Source organism: Tinamus guttatus, unplaced genomic scaffold (assembly GCF_059628265.1).
Source record: "Tinamus guttatus ecotype Peru unplaced genomic scaffold, ASM5962826v1 Tinamus_guttatus_pri_ptg000472l, whole genome shotgun sequence".
Classification (NCBI taxonomy): Eukaryota; Metazoa; Chordata; class Aves; order Tinamiformes; family Tinamidae; genus Tinamus; species Tinamus guttatus.
In genome coordinates this window covers 2,404,671-2,428,508 of record NW_028289006.1, presented here as the reverse complement: position 1 = coordinate 2,428,508, position 23,838 = coordinate 2,404,671, and the positions used below count along the sequence as shown (strand labels likewise).

At 43.2% G+C, this 23,838-nt stretch overlaps 1 protein-coding gene across 1 annotated transcript; it reads left to right on the top strand.

Moving 5' to 3' along the window:
* The first annotated feature begins 2,474 nt into the window (after positions 1 to 2,474).
* Positions 2,475 to 10,178, top strand: DDX47 (DEAD-box helicase 47). Its single transcript, XM_088532862.1, has 12 exons — positions 2,475 to 2,564; positions 3,165 to 3,258; positions 4,607 to 4,795; positions 5,498 to 5,569; positions 6,047 to 6,165; positions 6,664 to 6,735; positions 6,875 to 6,991; positions 7,243 to 7,389; positions 7,726 to 7,863; positions 9,174 to 9,244; positions 9,788 to 9,917; positions 10,009 to 10,178. The coding sequence occupies exons 1-12, from the start codon at positions 2,475 to 2,477 to the stop codon at positions 10,129 to 10,131; spliced, it is 1,362 nt and encodes a 453-aa protein (XP_088388988.1). The 3' UTR covers positions 10,132 to 10,178.
* The last annotated feature ends 13,660 nt before the right edge of the window (positions 10,179 to 23,838 follow it).

The window sequence follows — 23,838 nt, the reverse complement described above, 5'->3', positions numbered from 1 at the left end:
TGCTTTAATACAAAATCCTTTAATACATTTTTAAAGTGTAATTAAAAGTAGCTACAATAGTAATTTCTCTTTTAACATCCCAAAGGATGGATAGGACCATTTGCCATTAGCTGCGCCTCACTCTACCCATTTTCCACCTTGTTTCATTATACATCCTTTATAAAATGATTAGCATTCCACTTGCACTAAAATTCAGCTGCTGTGGATGCTCCCATTCTCTCTAAGGAAGACTGTGCTTGTAACATGCGGGAGTGCTAGGAATGTATGTGGTCAAAGGCCATGCCTAAGAGCCCTGGAGGGAAAGTTTTGAAGTCCAGTAAAATCTACAGTGCCCTGTTCTGACAAGCACAAAACGCAAGTCACCATCCAGAAGCAGTACTTAATTTATTACACACAGATGCTCTCCCCAGGAGTTCAGCACAGAAGGGAACATCCAGTCAAATGTATCTCCTGACAAAAGGAAATTATCCAAACTGTAATTTCACTAGAACAGTTGTAACTTTCCTGCAAAATATATTCCTACAACCATTAGTGCATGGGACAGTATATCTAACCACTAAATTAGCATCTACCATATTATATGGGCAATCAGAACAACAAAGAAGCAGAAGAGCTGACCTCCCATCACATCCCTGACTTCATTTCTTAAGATACCCTTGCAGCCCTTACAAGGGTTAGTATCTAAGTACTGGTCAGGCATGGCCTTTAACACTGCAGTTGTATAGCAAGCTCACAGCTCAACCTTTTGTTTTGAAACAAGTGGTTATGGATAGTATCCACACTGTGTCCTTTTTTTTTTTTTTTTTTAACCATTGCTCCTGAGCACAGTGGGACGCAGCAGTTTCATTTCCACTGCTGCCCTGTGAATTGTTTCAGGCTTCCTTTCCTTTCCCCTGTCATGCAGAGATTTTGTTCGGATTTCCTCTCACTTTCCTCATTGTTCTGGGAGCGGAGGAAATGGCACCCGTGGAACCCAGTGGCAGATGCTCAGGCACGTCAGCATTTCCACTGCGATCACACCCAGCTTGGCCTCCCAAGTGGCAAGCGAGGGAGGTCTGCTCAGAAATGCGGTCACGAGTTCTGCTTTGAAGTCAGCACCACTGGCGCTCCCAGGCTCAAGCTCTGATACATTTGCATCCTTTTTCCTAAAGCAAAGGATGTTCACCTAACTCCAAGGCTGCCCCACCACAGTCAGCATTAGGACTGCAGGTTGTAGAGGCTACACCCAAACTAGACAGAAACCAGACAGTTCAGAAAATACACACATTAAATGACATTTTGCTACTGCTCAGAGCACGTAGTGTGTCACCTTTTCCACCATTATTGTGCACCTGCAAGCTCACGTCCTGTGTGACAACCGAAGCAACCAAGGGAGCTGGGGAAGTACTTGTCTCCCTACCCCTCTTCCAATTCCATCACTTTATGCATATTCCTACAGTTTAGAGAACTGAGGGATGTGTTTCTGGCACTTGAAAGTTGCACAGTGGTAATCATCTTGAATGGAAAGCCAGATGCAACAACGATATTTCTGGATTTTTCTTTCTTTCTCCACATTAATATTTCAAAGACTTTTATAGCAATATTTCTGAAGAAAATGTGTGTTTACATGCTTGTATTGTTGCACCTGGCTGGTTTATTTTGAGTTGTCCCTTCACAGTTGTAGAATTTCTGAGTATGGAAAAATGACACATCATACATTCAGCCTAAGCAATGTGAAAGCTGAGCTGCCGGCCAGAAGCCTAGCCATTCATGGATAATGCCAAGCAAAAAGGTTTTTACCCACTGAATTCCATGTGCTCTATTCCCAGCACAGATGATTACAGCTCTATAATTCCCTCTTCCCTGGAGACTTCAGTTCAGTGAAAATCCCCTCCCCTTTTAGATTTAGAAAAGTATTAAGCTACTCACATAAATTATGCTCTCTTTGTGGAAGCTTAAACCCATTTAACTTTAAATGAAAGATCCTTTAAAGGCATTTAGAAGAAAGGTCTGCTCTAATGGGCTGCTTCGTAACAGCCTGCTGAATTGGGACGTTTCTGCAGACTTAGAAATTCAGCCCTCTCCATCGCATCTGACTGTTTTCCGTCAGGAGGGGGAGAAATTACAGCATGTGTTACCTCGAGTGTTAAACTCGCATCCCAAAGGCCTGAGCTCCGAAGAACTCGTGGCAGAGAAGATGCCTCCCGACCACGGGGAAACACAAGCACCTCTATCTCGCTACTGCGTTGCCTGGTATCTCGATGCAGGAAGCAAGAGCCTCGAAACGGCAGCAGCGGCGGTGACCCGGCCGCGGCGATGACTGAGGGCGGGGCGCGAGGGCGCTCCGGCCGTTAACGGCCACGCGCCCCGGTGGCCCCGGAGATGCCGCCCCGCCCCTCTTCTTCGGGACTACAAACCCCACAATTCCCCGGGGCGGGGAAGGGACGCTCCCAGCGTGCTCCGCGGCCACGCCGGCTCAGTGGCGACGACGCAAAATGGCGGCGGGAGAGGCGGAGGAGCCGGTGGCGGAGGCCGAGACCGGCGCGGAGGAAGAGCCGGAGCAGCCGCGCAGCTTCAAGGATCTGGTGGGGCGAAGCCGCGACCTCTCCTCTGCCACCTTCCCTTCCGCCGTCGCGTCTAGCACCCTTCCCAGCCCCGCGGCGGGGCCGGCCGGCAGCGCCTGCCGCGCGAGGAGGAGGCCCGGGGACTTAGGCGGGATCGCGGCGCCGCTCTGCCCTCCCCAGGCCACTGTCTTTCCTTTAAATTGCCCTGTCCCTGTCTTCGTCTGGCGTGTTTTTTTTTTTTTTTTTTTTCTCCTCCCCTCCCCCGCCCCCCTCCCCCCCCCGCCCTTCTCTCTATGTTCACTGTGTTTCTTCCGGGGAAGAGGGAGGCTGGATACATTGCAGGAGGCTGCGTATATCTTATGAAAAAAGATATGCTTTTTTTAGTTGGTTGCTAATGGCAGTCAGCACTAATCGTTTAGAACAGTTTTGTGATGTTATTGGGAGGCATCAGTGTGAGCAACTTGTGCTTTCATGTATTTGCATTGAGGGTATGTTGCTTTCTGTCTCTCTTGGGGACCAGCTTGACTCTGTGGCAATGTGTTATTTAAATGAATTATTCAATTCAGGGTTCCTTGCTGATGATGTCTGTCTTTCTTTCCTTTTTTTTCCACTAATGTTCAGGGAGTGACAGATGTCCTATGTGAAGCTTGTGACCAGTTAGGATGGAAGATACCAACAAAGATCCAAGTTGAGGCTATTCCAGTGGCTCTCCAAGGTAAGTAATTTGCCTTTCATCCTAAATGTGAGGGTGCTCCAGAAGCTGTATGGGAATGAATTTTGTTGAATGGGAAGTAAGTGGCATAAATGAGAGCATTCTCATTTCTTCATTGTCATAGAGATCTATATAGAAGTTGTGTCTGTACATCCTTGTGTCTTTACTAGATGAAATCTGTAATATTGCATTGCCTGCAATTTCAAATTTTCAGATGGATGTATGGATTACTGTGTGCTCACTCCTGCTATTGAGTTCTGGTGGTCTGCATTAAATGAAATTGTTACTAATTATTTGAATTGCTAGTTAGCATTGTCCATTTTCTTTAAGAAATAATCAAGGACAGCTGGGATAGCAACTCTGTCTGGTAGAGCTCTGCAGTGTGTACCTGAAATTGGACATGCTTTTAGTAGTTATGTAGCTTGTGCTGTCTGCTTTGTTTTAAGCAGACAATTCTTCAAAATAAGATTTCTGGAATGAGCAATAAATGAACTGTAATGGCTTTCTATAAGTGCGCTGAAATTACAAGGAAGGAAAAAATGAGCAAACACTTCTGCCTTTGGAATATGAAAATGTGTGTATTAATTGTATCAAGCAGAAACGTAATGCTACTAGTCTAAAATGGGAGTAAGCTTTTGGTGTCTGCTTTGTCCTGATGCCTAGCTGTTGGTAGGCTCCTTTCTTAATCCATATATTAGATTCTCCTTAGTAATGATTGAATATCAGAGAAGGTGTTCCCTGTAGGCAACATGTTCTTCTTAGTTTTAGGAAATTGGCATTGATCTTGAGCCAGGGATTTACTCCCTGAATGTTTTCCTGAGTGCCAATTGTTTTAGGTCATTGTTGTCATCTCTGGCACATAAAAGACAGTAGCTTGTGGAACATGAATTTAGCAGTGTTGTTGTTTTGTAGCTGGTATGACTTAAACTACTCTAGTGTTCAAGAGTTTCCTTGGAAGCTGGTAAACTGTCAATAATGGGTTAAGGAAAACTTATCTAGATATGATCAATAGGCTGTAAATCGACCAAAGGATTTAAAACAATATTCTAGGAAAGCTTTTCCAGGACCTAAAACCTGTGTATTTAAGAATAAAAGGAAAAGGGACCACAATTATTACTTTTAAACAAGTGAAGTTGCCCTTTAAAAATGCTTTAAAATATTTTAAAATTCCCTGTTCTAGTCTTTTCTTCTCCGTAAACATCCCGTATTTCTTTTTCATTGCATAATCTCTGAGATGGATCTTGCTATTAGCCTTAAAGAACTCCCATGTTTTCTTGCACAATTCTGTGAAGGCCTCTTTCTGTAGTACTAATTTGCAAGCGGTCTTTTCCCTCCTTGCTTTGCCTTGTAGGCAGAGATATCATTGGCCTGGCAGAAACAGGTTCTGGAAAAACAGGAGCTTTTGCTTTGCCAATTCTCCAAGCGCTGCTGGAAACTCCTCAGCGTTTGTTTGCTCTTGTCCTCACACCAACAAGGGAGTTGGCCTTCCAAATTTCAGAGCAGTTTGAAGCTCTCGGATCCTCCATTGGCGTCCACAGTGGTGAGTAACCTTGTTATATTGGAGCAGCTTTGCCCAGCGGTAAGAATCAACAGCATTAGAGTGTAAAGGAAAAGGTGAAGAATGTTTTTATGGAAAAGCTGAATGTGGAATGAGAAAAGCTTTTCATGCTAGAAAGCAGACAAGGTATCAAGTTTGAGAAAGAAGCCATATTTGTGATGCATGGTCTTTTCTTACGGAGGGGTCTGCAGCTTTTCTACATTGTGTGTCCAAATGGTTGAAGATGAAAGTAGGAGAGATTTTCTCAAGCTCATGATAAATTCACAATAGTAAGCATTTGTTCAGTTAAATTCCATAAAGCTCAACTGTATAGTATGATATAGTTAAAAATTCCTTCAAACTCCGCACTGGTGCTGCAAATATTCTCCACAAGCATAAAAGCTGTGGGGGTATTTTTTTTAGAATTCTTAAATTCTGTGACTGAGTTAGGTTGTGAGGAACAAGTTCTGCCTGCAGCTCTCTAACCATGAAAATAAAATAGCTGAAGTTAACAAGGGTGTCTAGTGTATGGCCTAACATACCTGGAAAGATGAAGGGTACTAAGACAAAGAATAAAGGAAATTCTCGTTAAGAAGGGTAGCTTTGCATTGTAATTGTGGAGGCAAGGAGCACACCATGGTATGGGGATCAGCTTGTGCTAAACTGACAAACTGAGAGATTTTCATTATGTCCTTTGTTCTGCAGCGGTTATTGTGGGTGGAATTGACACCATGTCTCAATCTCTAGCCTTAGCCAAGAAACCACATATTATAATTGGTAAGTCAATGTGCATGGTTATGGAGAATGTATATGATCAAATTGTAATTGCCAAGACAAGAATGCCAAAGCTTTTGTGTAACTGAAGGAGGAGCAAGAGTTTCTGTATTGTGATCTGATTGCTATCTAGTTAATCTTTCTATAATACACAGCTTTTCTGAAACACTTCTACTACTCTGCCTGTGGTGTAGTTTTCTATCCCAAATATTTAAAAAACTCAGTCTCATTGGTCCCTTTATTCTTAGTACACATCCTATAGTCAAGTTGTCTTTTTTTGCTTTTTTTTTTTTCCCCAAAAGCCTAACTCACTCTAAGTTTTGAAATGAAGCTATTTTATGATAAAGTGTTTGCCCCAAAATAGTCATGCGTCCCTTGTCTTGGGGAAGGAATTCAATTTGTTTAACAGGAGACTCTTGTCTGCTTGAATTTCTCTTGCTTTCATTCTTAATTTGCTGCCTCTGATGATTTTGTTGGTAGCAACTCCTGGCCGCCTAATTGATCATCTGGAGAACACAAAGGGCTTCAATTTACGAGCTCTGAAGTACCTGGTGATGGATGAGGCTGACCGGATCCTCAATATGGATTTTGAAACAGAGGTAGGAACTTGTTAAAGGAAACTGTTAGAACAGCATGTGGGTTCCTTGCAGTAAATAGTGTGTCAAGCCATCCTCTGGAGCTTCATAGCAAATTGTGTCTGCATTCTAATAAGTGCAGTGAAGTCTCTAGTGAGAATAGAGTTTAGGAGAGTTACAGATCTGACAGACCTGTAGGGGACAGTTTGCCTCTGAAGTCTCCTGGCTTCTCCAGAGTGCCTGACACCATGTTATGCAATAGCTGTGTTGACAGCACATGATTTCCCACAGATATGATGCCTGCTTTTGGCACTGTTGGACTTTTGCAGTCCAGGTGTTAGCATGGTATCAGCCTGCATCCTCCCTTTGGAAGAGAGAAAGTTTTGGACTACTGTTTATATGTAATCCCTAAATTGCACACGTACAGTATCCTTCATTTGGATGGTTGTTCTACTTGGAGGGAACTCATGTCTTCACTGCTTTTCCATTCAGCACTTCCCTTTGCTTTTTCTCTCCCTACAGGTGGATAAGTTACTGAAAGTGATTCCACGAGACCGAAAGACATTCCTGTTTTCTGCCACCATGACCAAGAAGGTAAGAGCAGAGCACCTGGTTTTGATTCTTTTGGGCTATATTAGCAAGTAGGCTGCCTGGTACAGGTGGGAACACACCTAGAAATAGGTCTGTGACAAGATCTCTGGCCTCCTAGTAGTAACTTACTTTGCTGTTTCAGGTACAAAAACTCCAGCGTGCTGCTCTTAAGAATCCTGTTAAATGTGCAGTTTCTTCCAAATATCAAACAGTTGAAAAGCTACAGCAGTACTATATCTTCATCCCCTCTAGATTCAAGGTAATGTAACTTCTGTGTGTTTTTGTTTTGTTTTTGCCTTTTCGGAGTGTCTCGTCATTCCTACCTCTGCCAAGTATCTTCCCCCCCACCCCAGTTTGTACTTATCATTGCTTTAATGTCTATATGATCACCTGTCCTCTGTGTCTTTTTTTTTTTTTTTTTTTTCTAATGGTGGTTTGTCTGTGTTTTTCTCTCTCCTGCTTTTTTTTTCTTTTTTTTTTTCTTTTTTTTTTTTTCTTTCTCCCATGCAGGACAGCTACCTGGTTTATATCCTGAATGAACTGGCTGGAAACTCCTTCATGATATTCTGCAGTACATGTAACAATACTCAGAGGACTGCTCTACTGCTCCGCAACTTGGGGTTCACTGCCATCCCTCTCCATGGGCAGATGAGTCAGGTATGAGTATAGGCCGCAGTCTGGTTGAAACAGGAGATGTATTGCTTGGGAAAGGGGCTTTACCATACTGAATCACAGCTGCCTTGAAGGAGAAAGAATCCACAGGTGCACTGGATGCGCTCTCAGTATTTGATGTAATGGGAATGCTGTGACTGATATTCTGATATTTCAGATACATTACAAAAAGTGAAGTTCTTGGGGTGGGGAGAGAGAGCAAGAGAGAAACCCTCATCACATTCTTCTGTAACAGTATTTCAACAAGAGCATATGATCTGGAAGTTATTACTGTTTTTTTTTTTTCTTTTCTTTTAGTAAAGCTAATTTATTCTCTTCCAGAATAAACGCTTGGGCTCCTTAAACAAGTTCAAAGCAAAGGCTCGGTCTATTTTGCTGGCAACTGATGTTGCAAGCAGAGGTCTGGACATCCCACATGTAGATGTGGTCATAAACTTTGATATTCCTACCCACTCCAAGGTGAGCTGGTTTTTGGTGACTGAAGACTTCCTGTTAGTAGAAAGTGTAATCTCTCCAAGGAAACAAAGATTTGTCCTTTGTTCTGCTAACTGGAAGTCTAGTTCATTCTCTTGTAGATAGTTTGGTGCAGCTTCCATGATTGAGTTGATATTTCAATTTGGGATGGGTAGATCTGATTTTAGAATTGATTCCTTATGTTTGGGGGCAGAGGAGGGTGGCAGACTCTATCGTTCCATTTCTCCATGGAGTATGCGCTGTGTTTTATCATAGAATGCCTGAGGTTGAAAGGGACCTCTAGAGATCATCTAGTCCAACCCCCTGCACACGCAGGGTCACCTAGAGCATGTGGCGCAGGACTGTGTCCAAGCAGGTTTTGAAGATCTCCAGAGAAGGAGACTCCACAACCTCTCTGGGCAGCCTGTTCCAGTGCTCTGTCACCCTCACTGTTCAGAAATCTTTCCTTAAGTTTCTGTGGAACTTTTGATGCTTCAGTTTCCGTCTGTTTCCTCTAGTTCTGTCAGTGGCCACCACTGAAAAGAGGCCAGCACCATCCTCCTCAAATCCTATTGAAGACCTTCTAGGTTTTGAAAGTAGTCGTACATATTACTGGCTACAGGTAGCTATCTTTCTGCAATTCAGGTCCTGCCATTTTTTGTAATAAAAGTTTAAAATGCTTTTCTCCTTATGTTCAGTGAAGACTTGCTCAAGAAAGATTGTTTCACCTTTCTATCACATTTTTTCAGTTTGACATACTTGTGTGTTTTCTTAGTGATGCCACTGTTCCCCAACCCAGTGCAGAAAGCACACTGTCGACTCAGTTTGGTGTTTGCTGTTATGTGCAATGGTTGAAGGCACTACGCATTGTAAATGGAAGACAGCTCGTGCATCCTCTCTTTCACTGTTGCTGTCAATACTGTATCTGCTGGTAGGATAATATCTGGAAGATAGGCAAAGAGTGGTAGATAGTGAGGCTGAAAATGGGGCTGTTGGTCTCCTTTTATTTTAAATATTACCTTCCCAAGGAACTGACAGCTCCATTAGTGGTCATTTATCACTTCTGTCTTCCAACTTTGAACCATCAGGTGATCTCTTTAGTTCTAGCTAGACTAAATATAAGCTAAATAAATTTAATCTTTTCCAATAATAAATGTCTATAAAACCAGCATCATTTAAGATCCTAATATTGCACCCAGGGCTAGGATTAAATATTTTAAACTGCTTTTTCCCCAAGCTTTTTCCTTCCTGAATTAAAAAATCATACGGCAGTCTGCCCAGGTCCTGACTGGATGTGCATGTCTTACTGCTTTCAGGATTATATTCATCGTGTTGGGAGAACAGCTCGAGCTGGGAGATCTGGCAAGTCTATTACCTTTGTTACACAGTAAGTGTTAGAACATGGTGGGGGTTTTTTTCCCCCCTGCTGTATCTCAGAGCAGGTTATATTTGATCTTATCCTAGGCAAGAAGGAAATACTATTTCTTTTTGAGACTAGAGATGTGTTTAAAAGGAAGAGTATTCAAAAACTGGGGAGGGGGGAGAAAGAGATCTAGGATAAATTCTAGAAGCAGGCATGTAACTATCAGAGCTAACTGATTATATTAGCAGAGCTAATAACTTGAATTATAGAAATGTGTCTGTATATTATGCAATGCATAGCGTAGATTTATGAAAAAAGTTTCTTATTTAATGATATGTATTTAAGTCTTTGTCAAATAATTCTGAAAAGAGTTAAGTCAGTGAAATTGCCACCAGTGATGGCAGCTTTTGGTGCAGGCAACGTTGCTTCTGGAACCACCATCACAAATTAATATCTGTGGGATGAAGATGAGCAATGTCTGTGGGTAAAAACAGCTGCAGCCTTCTTGGAAGGGCAGATTCAAGCAGTGTTTGTTATTTTTATTTATTTATTTTTTTTTCCCTCCAGGTATGATGTAGAGCTGTTCCAGCGCATTGAACACCTGATTGGCAAGAAATTGCCAGCATTCCCCACGCAAGAAGAGGAGGTCATGATGTTGACAGAACGTGTGGCTGAGGCCCAAAGGTTTGCACGAATGGTGCGTGGTGGCTCATTCCCTCTGCTTACACTTGCGTTTTTTATTTTTTTGTCTGCCAGAACTCTTGGTCATTCACCTGATTGCATTGCAGGAGCTGCGGGAGCAGGGAGAGAAGAAGCGATCTCGGGATGGTGATGATGATGATACAGAAGAAGCTATTGGTATCAGGAATAGAGTGGCTGGTGGTAAAAAGAAGAAAAGGAAAGCCTTCTAGTTCATGTTTGGACAAACTTTTACGTTCCTGTTTGTGGCTCTGAGAGATTAGGGTTTTTTTTTAAAAAAAAAAAAAAAAAAGCCTCCTGATCTACATCCAGCAGCATTTTTTCAGGACTATTTACCATTACACTGAGGGAATCCAGCTGGAAAACAACTTCCCCTTTTCTGCTTCAGCAGTGCTTTCACCAGTTACAGAGTGAGCCTGGTCTATTACAATAGCTGGGACTGAATCTTCCCTTCAGAGATGCCAGACCATCCCTTCTGGACTTGGAAGGAGCTGTTCTGTGGCCCAGCTCGTTCCTGAAGAGGTGCTGAAGGGAAGTATGGGTGCATGCAGAGTGGGTGCAGCTTTCCCGTTGCTGTACCTTCTCACTACCCAACTTGCTGCATGCATCTGAGAGATCTATCAGAAGATGGAAGAGAGAGGAAAGATCAAGCAACAGTTACTACAGCATGTATGTGATGCTTTTGTTAAAGGATATGTGCTGTGGAGAATTTAAAATATATTTTGCTTAATTTTAAAGCTAGCTGCTTTTCATTGTGTTATCACTGACACATTCTCACTTTGACCATTTATCAACTCTGCTAGAGAATTGTTGTCTTACATCACTCTTCTCAGTAATTCAGACATGACATCAGTACCTTCTGTGTTGGCCAAAGAGTGGTCCAAAACAGAGTAAGTCTGTTCTAGTTGGACTGAGCCTTCCTGAAGCTCGGCTCAGAATCTGATTTTCAAGGTCAAGGAGTGGTCAAAGCTTGGAAGAGTGTGGTGTTTTTTTTTGGGGGGGGGTGTTGTTTTTTTGTGGGTGTTTTGTTTTTTGTTTTTGTGTGTGTATGTCCGATACTTGTAGTACTTGAACATCAACGCAAGATGGTAGTATTGTCACTGACAAAGGGCATGTAGGCTCATCTTGAGAGGAAAATGGGTAGAGAGGTTTTTCTTGGGTTGTCTTACTTTCCAGGCCATATTCCCTACACCCTATACTGAATTTAGTGTCATATAAGTAGGCTCTCCCAAGAATGGGAGAAATGTACTTTTCTTGGTATCAGACTAGGAATTTAGTACTAGTTCCCCCAGCAGTATAAATGTTTGGTTATTTTTCTTGGTGAGCAGAGTGCAAAGCTGCATATTGATCACCCAGCATTTAAAAAAAAAAAAATTAGACCCACTTACAAACTAGACTTCCTACTCTATGAAAGAAAGAATCTTCAACTGGGCCTTTCTTGATCTGAATGAAAATTAGGTTTTTTCTGAAATAACCACTCTGTTGCCCTTGACTATTTTCATAGTTAACATAAATATAATGTATACCTACATACACTACTCTTGTTTCAGGTAGTACATTGGGCAAAATTAGTTTTTAACAAATCTGTGGTTTTTTTCTGAGCACAGCATACACGTTTACTTTATCAGTTTTCTGAGGGAGGGATGATGTACTCCCTGGTGTGACAAGAGTGCCAATGACTTAAGCGTTTCTATGTCCCCTTTTCATAGTAGTTTACTGAGACTTCCCAAATGCTCGTGTTCAAGTCTGCTGCATCTAAAGCAGATGAAAGAAGGGAGGAAAAGTGCCAGATGAGTACAGTATAGCCCTTGGATGTGTTAATTATTGAAAGCATCCTTATTTCAGGAAGATGGTTTGCCTCTTTTGTGAAGATCTGTATCCTTACAAAGTTTTCACCCCTGCCTCTCTGCATAACAAGAACATGTTAATCCTCTAGGGTCATTTGATAGCATTTCCCTTGGGTAGGAGGAAATGTCTACAAAGTGCCCCAGAAAAGGAAAATGGAAAGATGAATAAAATGAGCAGGTAAATGGGAGGACATGTCAACACTTATTACCAAAGGACTGGTTTTCCTGCCTTCTGGATAACTAAGCTGCCTCAAATGTTACTGGTTAGACAGGGCTGGGCCTGCTTTCAGCAAATGGTGATTAAATCCTTCTAAAAGTCTGCATTTATGGAAAAAATCTGTCAGCAATTTTGCCAGCTACATAACTTGGGTGATAGGCACTTGAGTCAGTCCTGAACCAACCTTGTAAAGTGATGTGAAGGGCAACTGTACTGCTGGGGAGGGTGGAGCAGGGCCATTTATTTTGGGGATAGTATGGGAGAGTGGTAGAGTCTTCAGTACCTCCCCATGCTCCTCTCTGTAGAGGGCTGCTACAGCTGTGGAGGTCTCTGCCACGATGAAATATTCTGTTTCCCGTGAAGCTACAAGAATAATAAGAGGAGAGCAACAGTAAAGCTGTACCTTGTAATAATGCATAGTGTCTCCTTGAGAGGGGTGACTCCTAGACGGTATTGGTCATCTCCCTCTAGTGGGAATGACAAGCTGTGGAAACCCTTAGCTCTGGAAAAGCAAAGGTCTTCCCACGCCCACATTCTCACTGCTGCCTCACCTGCCACAGGTATGTGCTCAGCTTCAGCTAAAAATATCTCAGCAAGTTGGAGTGGCAGGAAATAGTTTCTTAATGTGATTGCACCATGAAAACTAGTTGGAGAACGTTTACATAAGTGAAGTAGGGAGTGTCTTAAGATGTATTTGGTTGTCAAAACAGAGTTTATAGCCAGACTAAACCAAAACTGATAGCTGATCAAATGAGAAATGAAGAGGAAAATATAAAGCAAGACCTGTCTTCAAGGAAGTTCAGAAAACACAGTACTAGTGGATGAATGGATGGCATCTGATGTCAATGAGTTTGCGCAGTGAGGAGGACTCTCGAGTAGCAATTCTGAAGTTCGCCTCTCTGGGTGCCTCCGAGTACAGCAGGAAGCTGAACACTGTGATGTGACTTAGTGACGTGAGACTGAAACAACTTGCTGGTTTTTTTTAATGGGTGAAACTCAAATAAGGTTTCACCAAAAGCTGTATTTCTCAGAGATGTTTAACAGGGCTGTTTGCAGTTTGAAATAACTCTACATTTCACAAAGTCCATAGGAGAATTGTTTATTTACTTGGAACACAAAAGATTACAAAACTAATCTTTTATAGTTGTATTTTGAATATAGCACAGGCATGTAGCACTTTCTTAAGCAGAGAAGAAAGGGGATATCGTGTCTTTTGTTTAAATGTTGTATGGTGTGCAGGGGGTGGGAGGGAAATAAAAATAAGTGCTTGTGCAACTGACAAAAATGAATTTGTTTGCAGGTCCTAGTAGTAGGAAACCAAAGCTGGAGATTTCATTGTATCATAATTCCAGATCAAGGTCAGTGAGGGTAACTGCAAAAAGTAGAACTCCTGGCAATCATATCCAGATCCAGAGTTGAAGCTGAGCTGAACTGACCTGTCTGGGAAGGGATTTGGCTAAAGAAATTCCCCAGTGTAAAGTGGCCCCTAGCCCGGGGCTGCAAGGGAAGGGCTGCAGGCAAGAGAGCACAGCTGGGCATGAGGCTCGGAGAACCCAGGGGTCTGTATTGAGCTTAAACCTGCTTAAAATGATCCTAGGACTGCAGTCTGCGCTGTGTCAGCCTGACTTCAGGGCTACCTGTAGAACACATCCTGCCCGAAGGACCAGGCAACACTTCTCATTTTCCCCACTACCCTCACCCTAGGATGACCAGAAAGGTGAGCTAAAAATGCTGACTTTTTTTTTCTAGCAAATCTGTACATTTCTGATGAGAAAAGACTCAGCTGAGCAGTGAATTCTTAGCATACCAAGTGATTGAGAAGCTGGACAGACTTGGTTGGTGAAGTGAGGCTGAAACTAGTAAACATCCCCAGTTTAGCCAAGCACCAAAGGAGGAAGAAGTTACAAATACTTAAAAGCCCTTGAAAGCACTTTAGAAGGAATGGCATTTACTGGATGACCCGTGAAAGACACAGGCACCTATCAAACATTTGGTCTTGCACAAAAGTGAAGTTGTGGTTTGTTTGTAATGGAACCCGAGGATCTTCTGTAAACGTTGAAGTGAGCAATTAAGTCTTGTAAATGTTGCAGAGCAAACGCTGTAAAAACTTGGCTTTCTTGCCAGAAGTAGTTTTGTAGTCATTCTGAATTCTTACTGTCTCCTGTTTAATTGCTTGCCAGTTGATTTTGTTGGGGGTGGAAATCTCTCACGGTGAATTTGGAGAATCAGATTATGGCTCTCTGACATAAGATAAACCATCACTTGGGATTAAATCTCTGATCTTCAGGTAAAAAAAAATAGTTAAAAGACATTTTCTTAGTCTTCAGATAACTTATTTCCCTTCAACTATGAAAGGTCCTCTGAATAACAGTATTTAAAAGAGAGAGCTGAACAGGTTTCATTCCGCTGGTATTTAGGAAAAGGCCTAGGGGCAGATATGGTCATACCCACGGCGTATTTCCTGATGCTTACCTTCCTGAGGCACCTCAGATGCAGGAATTTAGGATGAAGACTACAGTGCTTTTTTGCTTTTTCCAAAACCACTTGGGACACGAGTGCGTGATAATGTCATGTTTCGTGGTGGGATGGGTTGTTGGACTGTGCCAAGGGCCTCTCAGGAAAAGGTGAGTGTCCTTGGAGCTCAGATAGCTTTTTCAAGGAAGTGTCAGGAAACCTCAAGCTGTGCTGATAGCAGCTGACATAGGCAGGTATGTGTGTCTCAGGAGAGGACTGATTCGGCTTTACTTCTTCTGCTGAAGCATCTGTATCCATATGGAGATATACACACTGCTTTATGATGATAAGGTGTCTCTCTGGGAAGTAAACTCTCTGGGCAGGATTCTGTCAAAAGCTTCTGCCTTCCACTGCATTGAGCTTAATGTTTGTATATGGCTTTTTTAAGGGAAGGGGTATGCAATTTGGGTTTTCTATACAGAAAGTGGGAAATGTTTTGTCTTCCATTCAAATCTGAGTGAGGAAAGATTAAAGAACCTTCCTGCAAGCCACCTTACAGAGATTATTCCTTCTGTCCATCACTTCTACATTCTCATCAGGAAAGGCAGCTTTTGGCATGTATCCTCACTAGAACTGATGTAAACCCCCCACCTCCCCTGGCCCCACCTTCTCTTCCCCAAGATTTTATTCTGCAAACACTTCTCTGTGTAAAGAAAGGTGGAGCAAGCTTTTGTATTTCTAAGTCTGTGTGAGGTAAAGGGAGGGTGTCGCATGATAAGTTTGAATTGCACTGGTTATGTTGGCTTTGCAGAAAGTAGCGATTTCTTCGTATTTTTCCCCTCTAATGCCTTTGGCCTATCCCATAAGCAGGTCTAAAAAGTTAATCTCTTGACTTTGACACAGAAAAAAAGTCTTTTGCATGATGAAACTAGGAGTCACAATAATTCCTCTGAAATAGCGGTGGAAAGAAGCGCAGGATTCATGAAGCAAGCCTCGGTAAGTGTGTGGAGGCTCATTCAGTTCTATTTAAAGCAACAAAAATCAAGGTGCCCCAGTGAAGCATGTAATTGAATATCCTTGGTCTTCTATTGTCTCAGTTGAGGTGAATTCATAAGAGGCAATGCCCAGCCTGATCTGTCCTTGTGAGCTTCTGTGCTTAATGCATTATCAGCGGGGACATAATATTTAATCTCCCTCAATACGTGGTTAGAATGAGAAATTTGCCACTGAGAACAGATTTCCTATTACTGCCGCTCACATGCATACTTATATCAAACCTTTACCTTGTGGCATGCCAAAGAGGCTTTTTGATTATAATGGACCAATCTGGATCCTGAGTTCTGAGTTCTTCTAGAGAGGGTCCAGCAGAGAGCCACGAAGATGATTAAGGAACTGGAGCGTTTGTCATATGAGGAAAGACTAAGCGAGCTGGGCCTGTTTAGTCTGGAGAAAAGAAGGCTGAGAGGAGATTTGATTAACGTGGTCAAGTATCTGATTGTAGGGAGGATGGGGCCAGGCTCTTCTCCATGGTGGCCAGTGACAGGATGAGGGGTAACAGGTGTAAGCTGAAACACAGGAAGTTCCATCTCCATGTTAGGAAGAGCTGCTTTACTGTGACAGTGACAGAGTCCTGGAACAGGCTGCCCAGAGAGGTTGTGGTGTCTCCTTCTCTGGAGATCTTCAAAACCTGCCTGGATGCCACCCTGTGCCACGTGCTCTAGGTGTCCCTGCTGGAGCAGGGAGGTTGGACTAGATGATCTCTAGAGCTCCCTTCCAACCCTAAGCATTCTGTGATTCTGTGATCTCTCCCAAACACAAACAACAGCATGTAGACACCTGAGAAATCCTTTGATCAAGCCTACATAGAATCAGCTTCCCTTGTATGACCTCTGCAATTGCAGGTTGAAAGATGCCTCATTGAGATTCTGCAGATCTATGCACCATTTCCCATTAGATATGCTCAATCCATGGGTTGGGAAGGTGAGTCCTTGCATCTCAGTTTAAAGTTATCTGAATGCTTTAGAATTACCCAGATATCTTGGAGTCACCTTCCCAAATTCCAAGACCAGTTCAGCTAAAAATGTAAACTGTTTAAAAATGCAAACTAAAAGTACTGGTTGTGCTGACCAAAAGAGACAATACAGTGAGGAACGTCGAGATCAGGAAATGTCAGAAATGATTTTGCTAGTCTATTTGCACTAAGATCCAAGTTAGTTTCCTTTCTGTCTGTATTTAGGTGAGTGGTTGCAGCTACATTGGCTGGTCTCAGGTTGAGTTTTTTCCCCTTCCTTTTGAAGCCTGCTAGCATGTTGTAACTTCTTGGTTCTTCCAAGGTTCCCACTCAGGTATGACTTTTCTTCTTACCCTAGCTATATTATTGAATTCGGAGGATGATTCTTTGAAGGTGCTCCTCAGTCTTTCAGGCTACCTCTCCTCTTTGAAAACCCTAGTGCTGATTTCACAGGCCAGGTCCTGTCATCTGGTCTGGCCTAGGAACAGCTCCCTGCCATCAGCAAGTGAGACTTCATCAGGTGGCTCAGCTGCAAGTTTCAGAATGAAATCTTCACCCACTCAGCCATAAATCAGTATACAAGCACGTGCACACACAAACACCTGTGTGTATGTGTAGTTACACACATGCATATATGGATATATGCATGCTTTTTTTTTGCCTTTTTAAAAAATTTTAATTTATAGGTTGACATGTGTTCCTAATCAAAACAGCTATATAGTGTTAATACATGACACTCCTGGCTCTTGACCAAAATAGCAGTATGTCCTTTATGCTGCTAATGAGCTGGGGACAAGTGTTTCCTAACTTCATTCACATCAGGCTTCATGGTTAGTGAGGAATCACCCTCTCTGTCATGGTTTAGTTATGATGATGGAAGTGGAACTTTAGTAATTGCTGTCTGTGATCTGGTTAATCCTGTCTTTGCATGCACTGTTCAAGAGCAGGTGGCTGCTCTGTTCCTTTGAAAATCCTATACTATTCAATGTGGTTCCTCCAAATTCCGTAGAAGCACAGGTGCAGGAGGAAGGCACAGCTAATGCAGGGCCCTCGGCTTTCTAGTGCTGGTAAACCTCTTGTGTGAAGAGAAGGCAGTTTGCTGGAGGGCATAGTCCCTGTAAAATCCCTGGTGAGTGTCATTATCTCTTTATCTTATACACATGCAAAGACTTTTTGTTGTTGTTTTTTAACAAGCCTTTCCAGTTACTGTGTTGAGCCAGCAATATTTGTCTGATCTGTGCCAAGGAGATAAGAGAAGAGACCTCTCTCAGCCCTTGCTATGTCTTTAGCTTTGCTTACCTGAGCCAGGGCAGTCCCCCAGGTAGAAGTGTTCAGTTTCTCTAGCTCTGTCAGACCTTTGTTCCTCCGGTCAGCCTAAGCTCTACAGGACTGACTTACGCACACAGAAAATATAGTGAGGGAGACAATTTTCTCCTCCAGAGTGCTGGCAGAGTGAACAGTTAAATATGCACAAGGCTATGGAAAGGCCTGTGCAGTGGCTATTGACATGTGAAGAGACATAGGGCTGAAAGGAGAAATCCCTGTTTTCAAGCTGGTTGGTGAGTTGAATGGAACTGTTATCTCCTGGAGAGGAAAGACCTTTGACAAGCAGCTACCTAAAGCAAAACCATTGCTGTTGACCTAGCAATGAAGGGATCTAGTTTCCATGATATGGATGGACACTGTACTCCTTGGCAGCCTTCACAGTTACAAAACAAATATGCCATCATCTGTCTGCTTTGCTAAAGCCAGGTAACTCTGCTCTGAAAGCCATCCTGAACCTTAAAATGAATCCTGGATGCAAGGTAAAAAAGAACCTGTGGGCCTGAGCATGGCCCAAGTTCCAGTTTCAGCTGTCAACTCCATCTTTTCTCCATGACTGAAAGGGGCATTGGGCTGGGCTCTGAGGCAGGAGTGAGGATCTCCAGATGTATGAGGCTGTATAAATCTATCAGAGCAGGTTAGCCAGCCTGCTCAACACTTCAAGGAACTATTACTGCCCCGATAAGCAGGATTTACATCTTTACTCTTCCGCACCCGTCTGGAGGATTGCATTATTACTCCATCTCCTCCCATGTCTGATCAGATAGGACTGACCAGGGGACTCCCTGAACTCCTGGAATCGTTCAGCAACAGAAATTCTGGAACATCAGCACCTCAGGAGAATGTAGGCAGGGAGCCACCCTTCCCATGATGAGGGACAGGGAATCTCCTGGTGTGGGCTGGGGAAGCCTGTCCACCTGCTAATGCCTGGATGCATCATCCCTCCCAGGCTTTTGCAAGGACTTACTCCCCTGCAAGCACCAGACAAAACCTCCCTTCACATAACTAACCAGTGCCTCAGTGCTTAATTCAGCAGGCATGAGCCTGTCAAGCGTTGATGAGCCCTGAACAGGGCTTCCTGCTGCTCGACCTGCCCCAGAATGTCCCAGTTTTGGGACTTCCCATCTCCTTCCCCTAAAGCTTCATGTGTGCATCTTCCTGTCTATGTTCCTGCCTTGCCCCTTTGACCAGCTCATGACTGCATCCATAGGTGGTCCTCATGACAGTTCTCTGCTCTGGCTCTCATGCTCTCCTGTCCTTCTCCATGGCAGTGTCCTTCCTCGTCTTCTCCAGAGCGTGGGGAAGATGAGAGCTGTGGTGGCAGGTCCTGCAGGGTTCTCCCCATCCTGCTGGAGTTTTTAGGAGGTCCTTTAGTGGCTTTGAACTCTCTTGCTGGAGAAACCTGCTATAGCCCTTGTACAGGTGAATGTCACTCAGTTGCAAATCTGCAGGTCTCATTCAATCAGGGCCCAGCAGGGCTTGGTATTCACAGATGTCTTAGAAGACGAGTAATAAATGATAAAGCATTGGAGATTCTGCTGGATCCACTGGGAAAACCTCTCATTGCTTATTAATGCAGGGTTGCTTATTAGGAAGAGGATGTTAATTTATATTCATCAGCTTCTTTGAACTCATTAGCTGTCTTAAATCTATCTGGTGTGTAAAGAGAAGTTTGGTTAGATTTATGACAAACCTATCTTTTTTTTTTCTGTTTTCCTGTAAGGTCAGGGTATATCCTAACTACTAACAGACTCAGTAGCCCCTGTTCTGTGCTTTGTGATTCTGAATAAATAGTTGGGAAAGTCAGATTTCAGTTGACCAGCACAGGTTTTAAACATGCGCATGTCCAGATTAACCATTCTGGAGAGTGGGGATTATCAACTGTTATGTAATACAAAACATTTTTGAACAGCAATGAGACTGCAACAGATGCTAGGCTTGGTAGGGAAGTCCAACTGTTAAGTAATCATAATGTGCAGTTTATTACGTGTGATCACAAATGCGGATTGTGTCTTGTCTTTATCTGTAGTAAAGACATGCTGCCAATGAGAGAGGTGAATCATTTTAGACTGGATTTCATTTTTGTTTGGGTTTGGCTGAGACTTCAGGTTGGTGTAGTACAGTTAAGTTGAAGTTTTTTGAACTGTAAGTTTAGTTCTGGTTGGAGGAAAGATAACTATTTCCAGTGATTGCCTGTCAGGGTTCTAGACGGCTATGAAAACCTAAAATTATGTCAGAGGACTGCTGAGGGAGAGAGAAATTTCTTCAGCTCACCCAACCCAGAATACTGTCCAGCCTCTAACCCTATTTCACAGAGAATTGTATGGCAACTTCTCTCCCTTATGTACATCATGTCCCTTTAATTTGGTAACACGCTCATTAAAATTTGGTCACATCCATAATATATATGCAAACTTTTCATTCAAATAGAGCCTTTATTTTTCTTTTTTTTTTCCTCCCTCAAGAATATACCATAGCTCATCCCACACGCAATAGGGTATGTTGTATGCCAAGTAGGTCAGGGCCACAACTTATGATGGTTTGTTTTGCCTTTCAAAACCTAAACAGAAAGAAAAATAATTCTCTAAGGAAAAACACAAACAAACAAAACAAACAAAAAATGCAGCAGGTCCCAGAGATGGAGTATTGCTTTTGTCCCGAAGTGGGGTGGCACTGCCTGGTGCCCAGCAGCTGTGAGGATTTACCACAGCAGCGAGGTCCCTTCAGAGACCAAGGATCCATAGAAAAGCATTTTACCGCTCTTTCCAGCTCACATGCATGTTGGCTGGTTGTTTTTGCCATTAGTATGATGCCATTAGTAGGAGATGCACTTATGTTTCTGAGGAGTTTACTTAGCAATTAAAGATCCATTAAACTGTCCTCCGGGACATGACTGTCACTTAGAGGTGTCATTTTTGTTTACTAAACAACAGCCAAGGGCTACTGGCTATAGAAACAGTCTCAGGCCTCGGGCCTAGCGAGTGCCCTAGGCGGAGCTCACTGGGGTCCTGCCATCCATCTCCAAAGGCAATGGGATGAAAGGAACACACACACACACACACACACGCACACACACACACAAGTAATTCGTAGCTTCAGAGGTATTCTTTACTTCAAAATTATTAGTCCAAAATATACCAAAAATATACATCTTTCTTCCCATGCTGCAAATCAGGAGGTCTTTAAACCTTACAGCCAACAAATCCTACCTGTTTTGCTACTAATAGCTGAGTATTGGTATTCTTTTCCTCATGGATTAAGGGAACTCTCCTCTGGTTTGGAAAATCAGAGGAAAAAAACAACCAGGGCCAGAAACTTGCCAAGCTGCCTTTTTTCGTTTGGGTTTTTTTTTTTTTTTTTTTTTTTTTCCTCCTGTGTAGTTTGGACATCTCCTCATTTACCTTTGCCAGCCCCAGACACAACATCCAGCTCCTGGAGTACAACAGTTTTCATTTTATATTCAGCAGCCAGTGCAATGTTATTTTCTAACCTGGTATTGCTCGTTGTATTGATAGGTATTGAATCCTGTAAACCTGGTACTCTTGCAACACGAAATCTTTAGTGACCCCAAAGCAAAAGAGGACAACATAGCCTTCTGAAAGCAGAAGGGAAGTTAAAGAAAAACTTAAGGTGAGTCAGAAGCTATCCCATCTCAGGTGGCACTTTGATCTGGATCACCAGTGGAATTTTTCATTTGAACCTTTGACGGCAGAATGGCTTTTTCATTAAAAGAATAAGGGAGAATGTATGTTTATCTGTACATGTGCAGCTGTGTGTAAGACTCTGTATGCCAAATGCTATTTTTTTCATTGCTTTTATGAGAAAATTCAGGACAATAAGAGTAAGAATTGTATGCACAGACTGTACTTCCCAGTTAGCTCTCCCCTTGAGTTCTCCACTCTTTCTTATAATGGAATTAAAGAGGGAATAATGAAATGGGTTGCATTAGGGCCTCAGCTTCAATTCTCAAATACTTAATCTGTCTGGATAGGATTCAAATCTATGGCATTAAGTGCTTCATTTTTACAAAGTGCATCCACTAAATTTAGTGGCATTTAAAGAACGCAGATTTTTTTAGACCTGGCTTCAGAAAGCAAATAAGCAGGTCTTGTCAGAGTGGAGCACTTGCTCAATGCCCCATGCATTTTTTTTTTTTTAAGAGAAGCTATTTTCAGTAGTGCATCTGGCACACCTGTCAGATGTGTCTTCATCTGCCTGGCTACCACCTCCAGCAACAGCACCCTTGCACCTTGCAAATCCTACATTTGCATCTATTTTTAATACATATTACAACAAGAGAGAGGCAGAAGTACTGCAGGTGTGGTGAGGCTGGGTGAGGCCAAGCTGTCGTGTGTGCGTGCTGGTGTGCAAGTTTGCATGTTTCTGTGTGATTTTATGCCCACCGAGAATAGTTGGTAACTGCAATGAATGGCATCGTTTTACAGAAGCAAGCATTTAAAGCAGGAATGTTATCAGACCTCTGAAACACACCCTTTTGCATTTCTTCCTCTGTTAAGCAGATACAATAGAGCACTGTTTCCCTCACCAGCCTTCCCCAACTGCAGCTATTTGGATGTGTGTCATTGCATCGTAGATTTTTACGCACTTTAACTAACATGAGCAGCAGGTGTACACAAAACAACGCTGGCAATGTCATCAGTGAGACTACGAGGTTTAGAAGTCTCGTAAGGGATCTGTTGTGACCAGTAAGTAGGACAGGAGAGGTATCAAAGACCCTCATGTTGACATAACAGCTGATACTCCTGGCAAGTACTGGAAGCTTGGGGGTGAATTTTGTTGAACGAGTACGATTATTCAATAAAAGATTTGGAGAGAGAAGAAAAGCAACTCCATTTTCAGGCCTCTAGCAAGGTACGGTTGGGGTACTGTCACGCCTATGGAGATTAGAAAAGCAATCTGCTGGCTTTAACCGCAGCTTGACAGAAGGAGCAGTGGCAGGAGTGAAACCTTTGCATTTGAATGTGCCAAGTGAAAGGAAGGCACCCAGCATGGTGCTGCCTTTTAACCTGGGGGTGGCAGGCACTGTTACCCAACAGGCTCCGTGACCTCCACCCAGTTTGAATGTCCTTAGCCGTGACTCGCAACCACTATGCCATAGTGGGAACTGCTGCCATGTTCTACAGGGTCCATCTGTGTACAGCTGAGTAGAACCAGACCTCCAGGCTGTCAAGATGGTGGCTTGTGCTGGAAACCCAAGTGCTTGTGCCAGAAACCCAGTGTTTCCAGGCTGACGCTGCTTTCAGAGCAATTCACCCGCCTCTCACCTTACTCGTATGCTGCCAAAGAGAGGGAGAGTCTCCAAGATTTGAGTTAAAGGCATTCTGCACACCCTGGATGTATGACTCTAGCCCTACCCTGACTGTGCTCATTCCTCATTTAATCAGATGGCCAATCAGCTCCAGAACAAGAACAGTGCATGAGGAGGGGGTGTCCAGATGTGTGACTGCAGTCCCATCAACAGGATGAGCTGCACTATGTCAGCTGGAAGGAAGGGATAGAGAAAGAGAGCAAGATGCTGTTCCCTGAAATCCCTATCCTTATCCTTCCCAAATGTGCATATGTATGTACTTGAGTACATACATGTACCTGAGTATGTAGAAAGAAACTCATGCTCAGGTTTCCTCTCTGTCCCAACTCTGTGTGCCTGCAAGGCTTTGCAGGCCTCCTTCGCCCATGTGCTGAGCTGTGGAAGGACTGCAGCACTAAGCTAGGGCTTCCTTCGTGCCTCCTGACATATGAGTGCTTGACCTGCCCTGAGACACATCTTTATGGCCCTCTGATTTTCTATGAAGGGGCAGCTGCTCTGTATTCCCCTGGACTTGAGTTGGAGGCTGCTGGCAGCACCATGCCACTGTTGACCCAGCAGAAATGACAGTTATGTGGCAACTATTACTCACTGTCATTTCTGCTGGGTCAACAGTGGCATGGTGCTGCCAGCAGCCTCCAACTCAAGTCCAGGGGAATACAGAGCAGCTGCCCTCAGAAAAAGAGGGCCCACAGGCTAAAATACACCCAGCTGCTAGCAGCCAGCTGTGCCTGTGGAACA

Coding starts and splice junctions, on each gene's coding strand:
- DDX47 (XM_088532862.1), top strand. CDS start 2,475: ATGGCGGCGGGAGAGGCGGAGGAGCCGGTGGCGGAGGCCGAGACCGGC. Junction 7,864..9,173: donor ATATTCCTACCCACTCCAAG/GTGAGCTGGTTT, acceptor TACTGCTTTCAG/GATTATATTCATCGTGTTGG. Junction 9,245..9,787: donor TCTATTACCTTTGTTACACA/GTAAGTGTTAGA, acceptor TTTTCCCTCCAG/GTATGATGTAGAGCTGTTCC.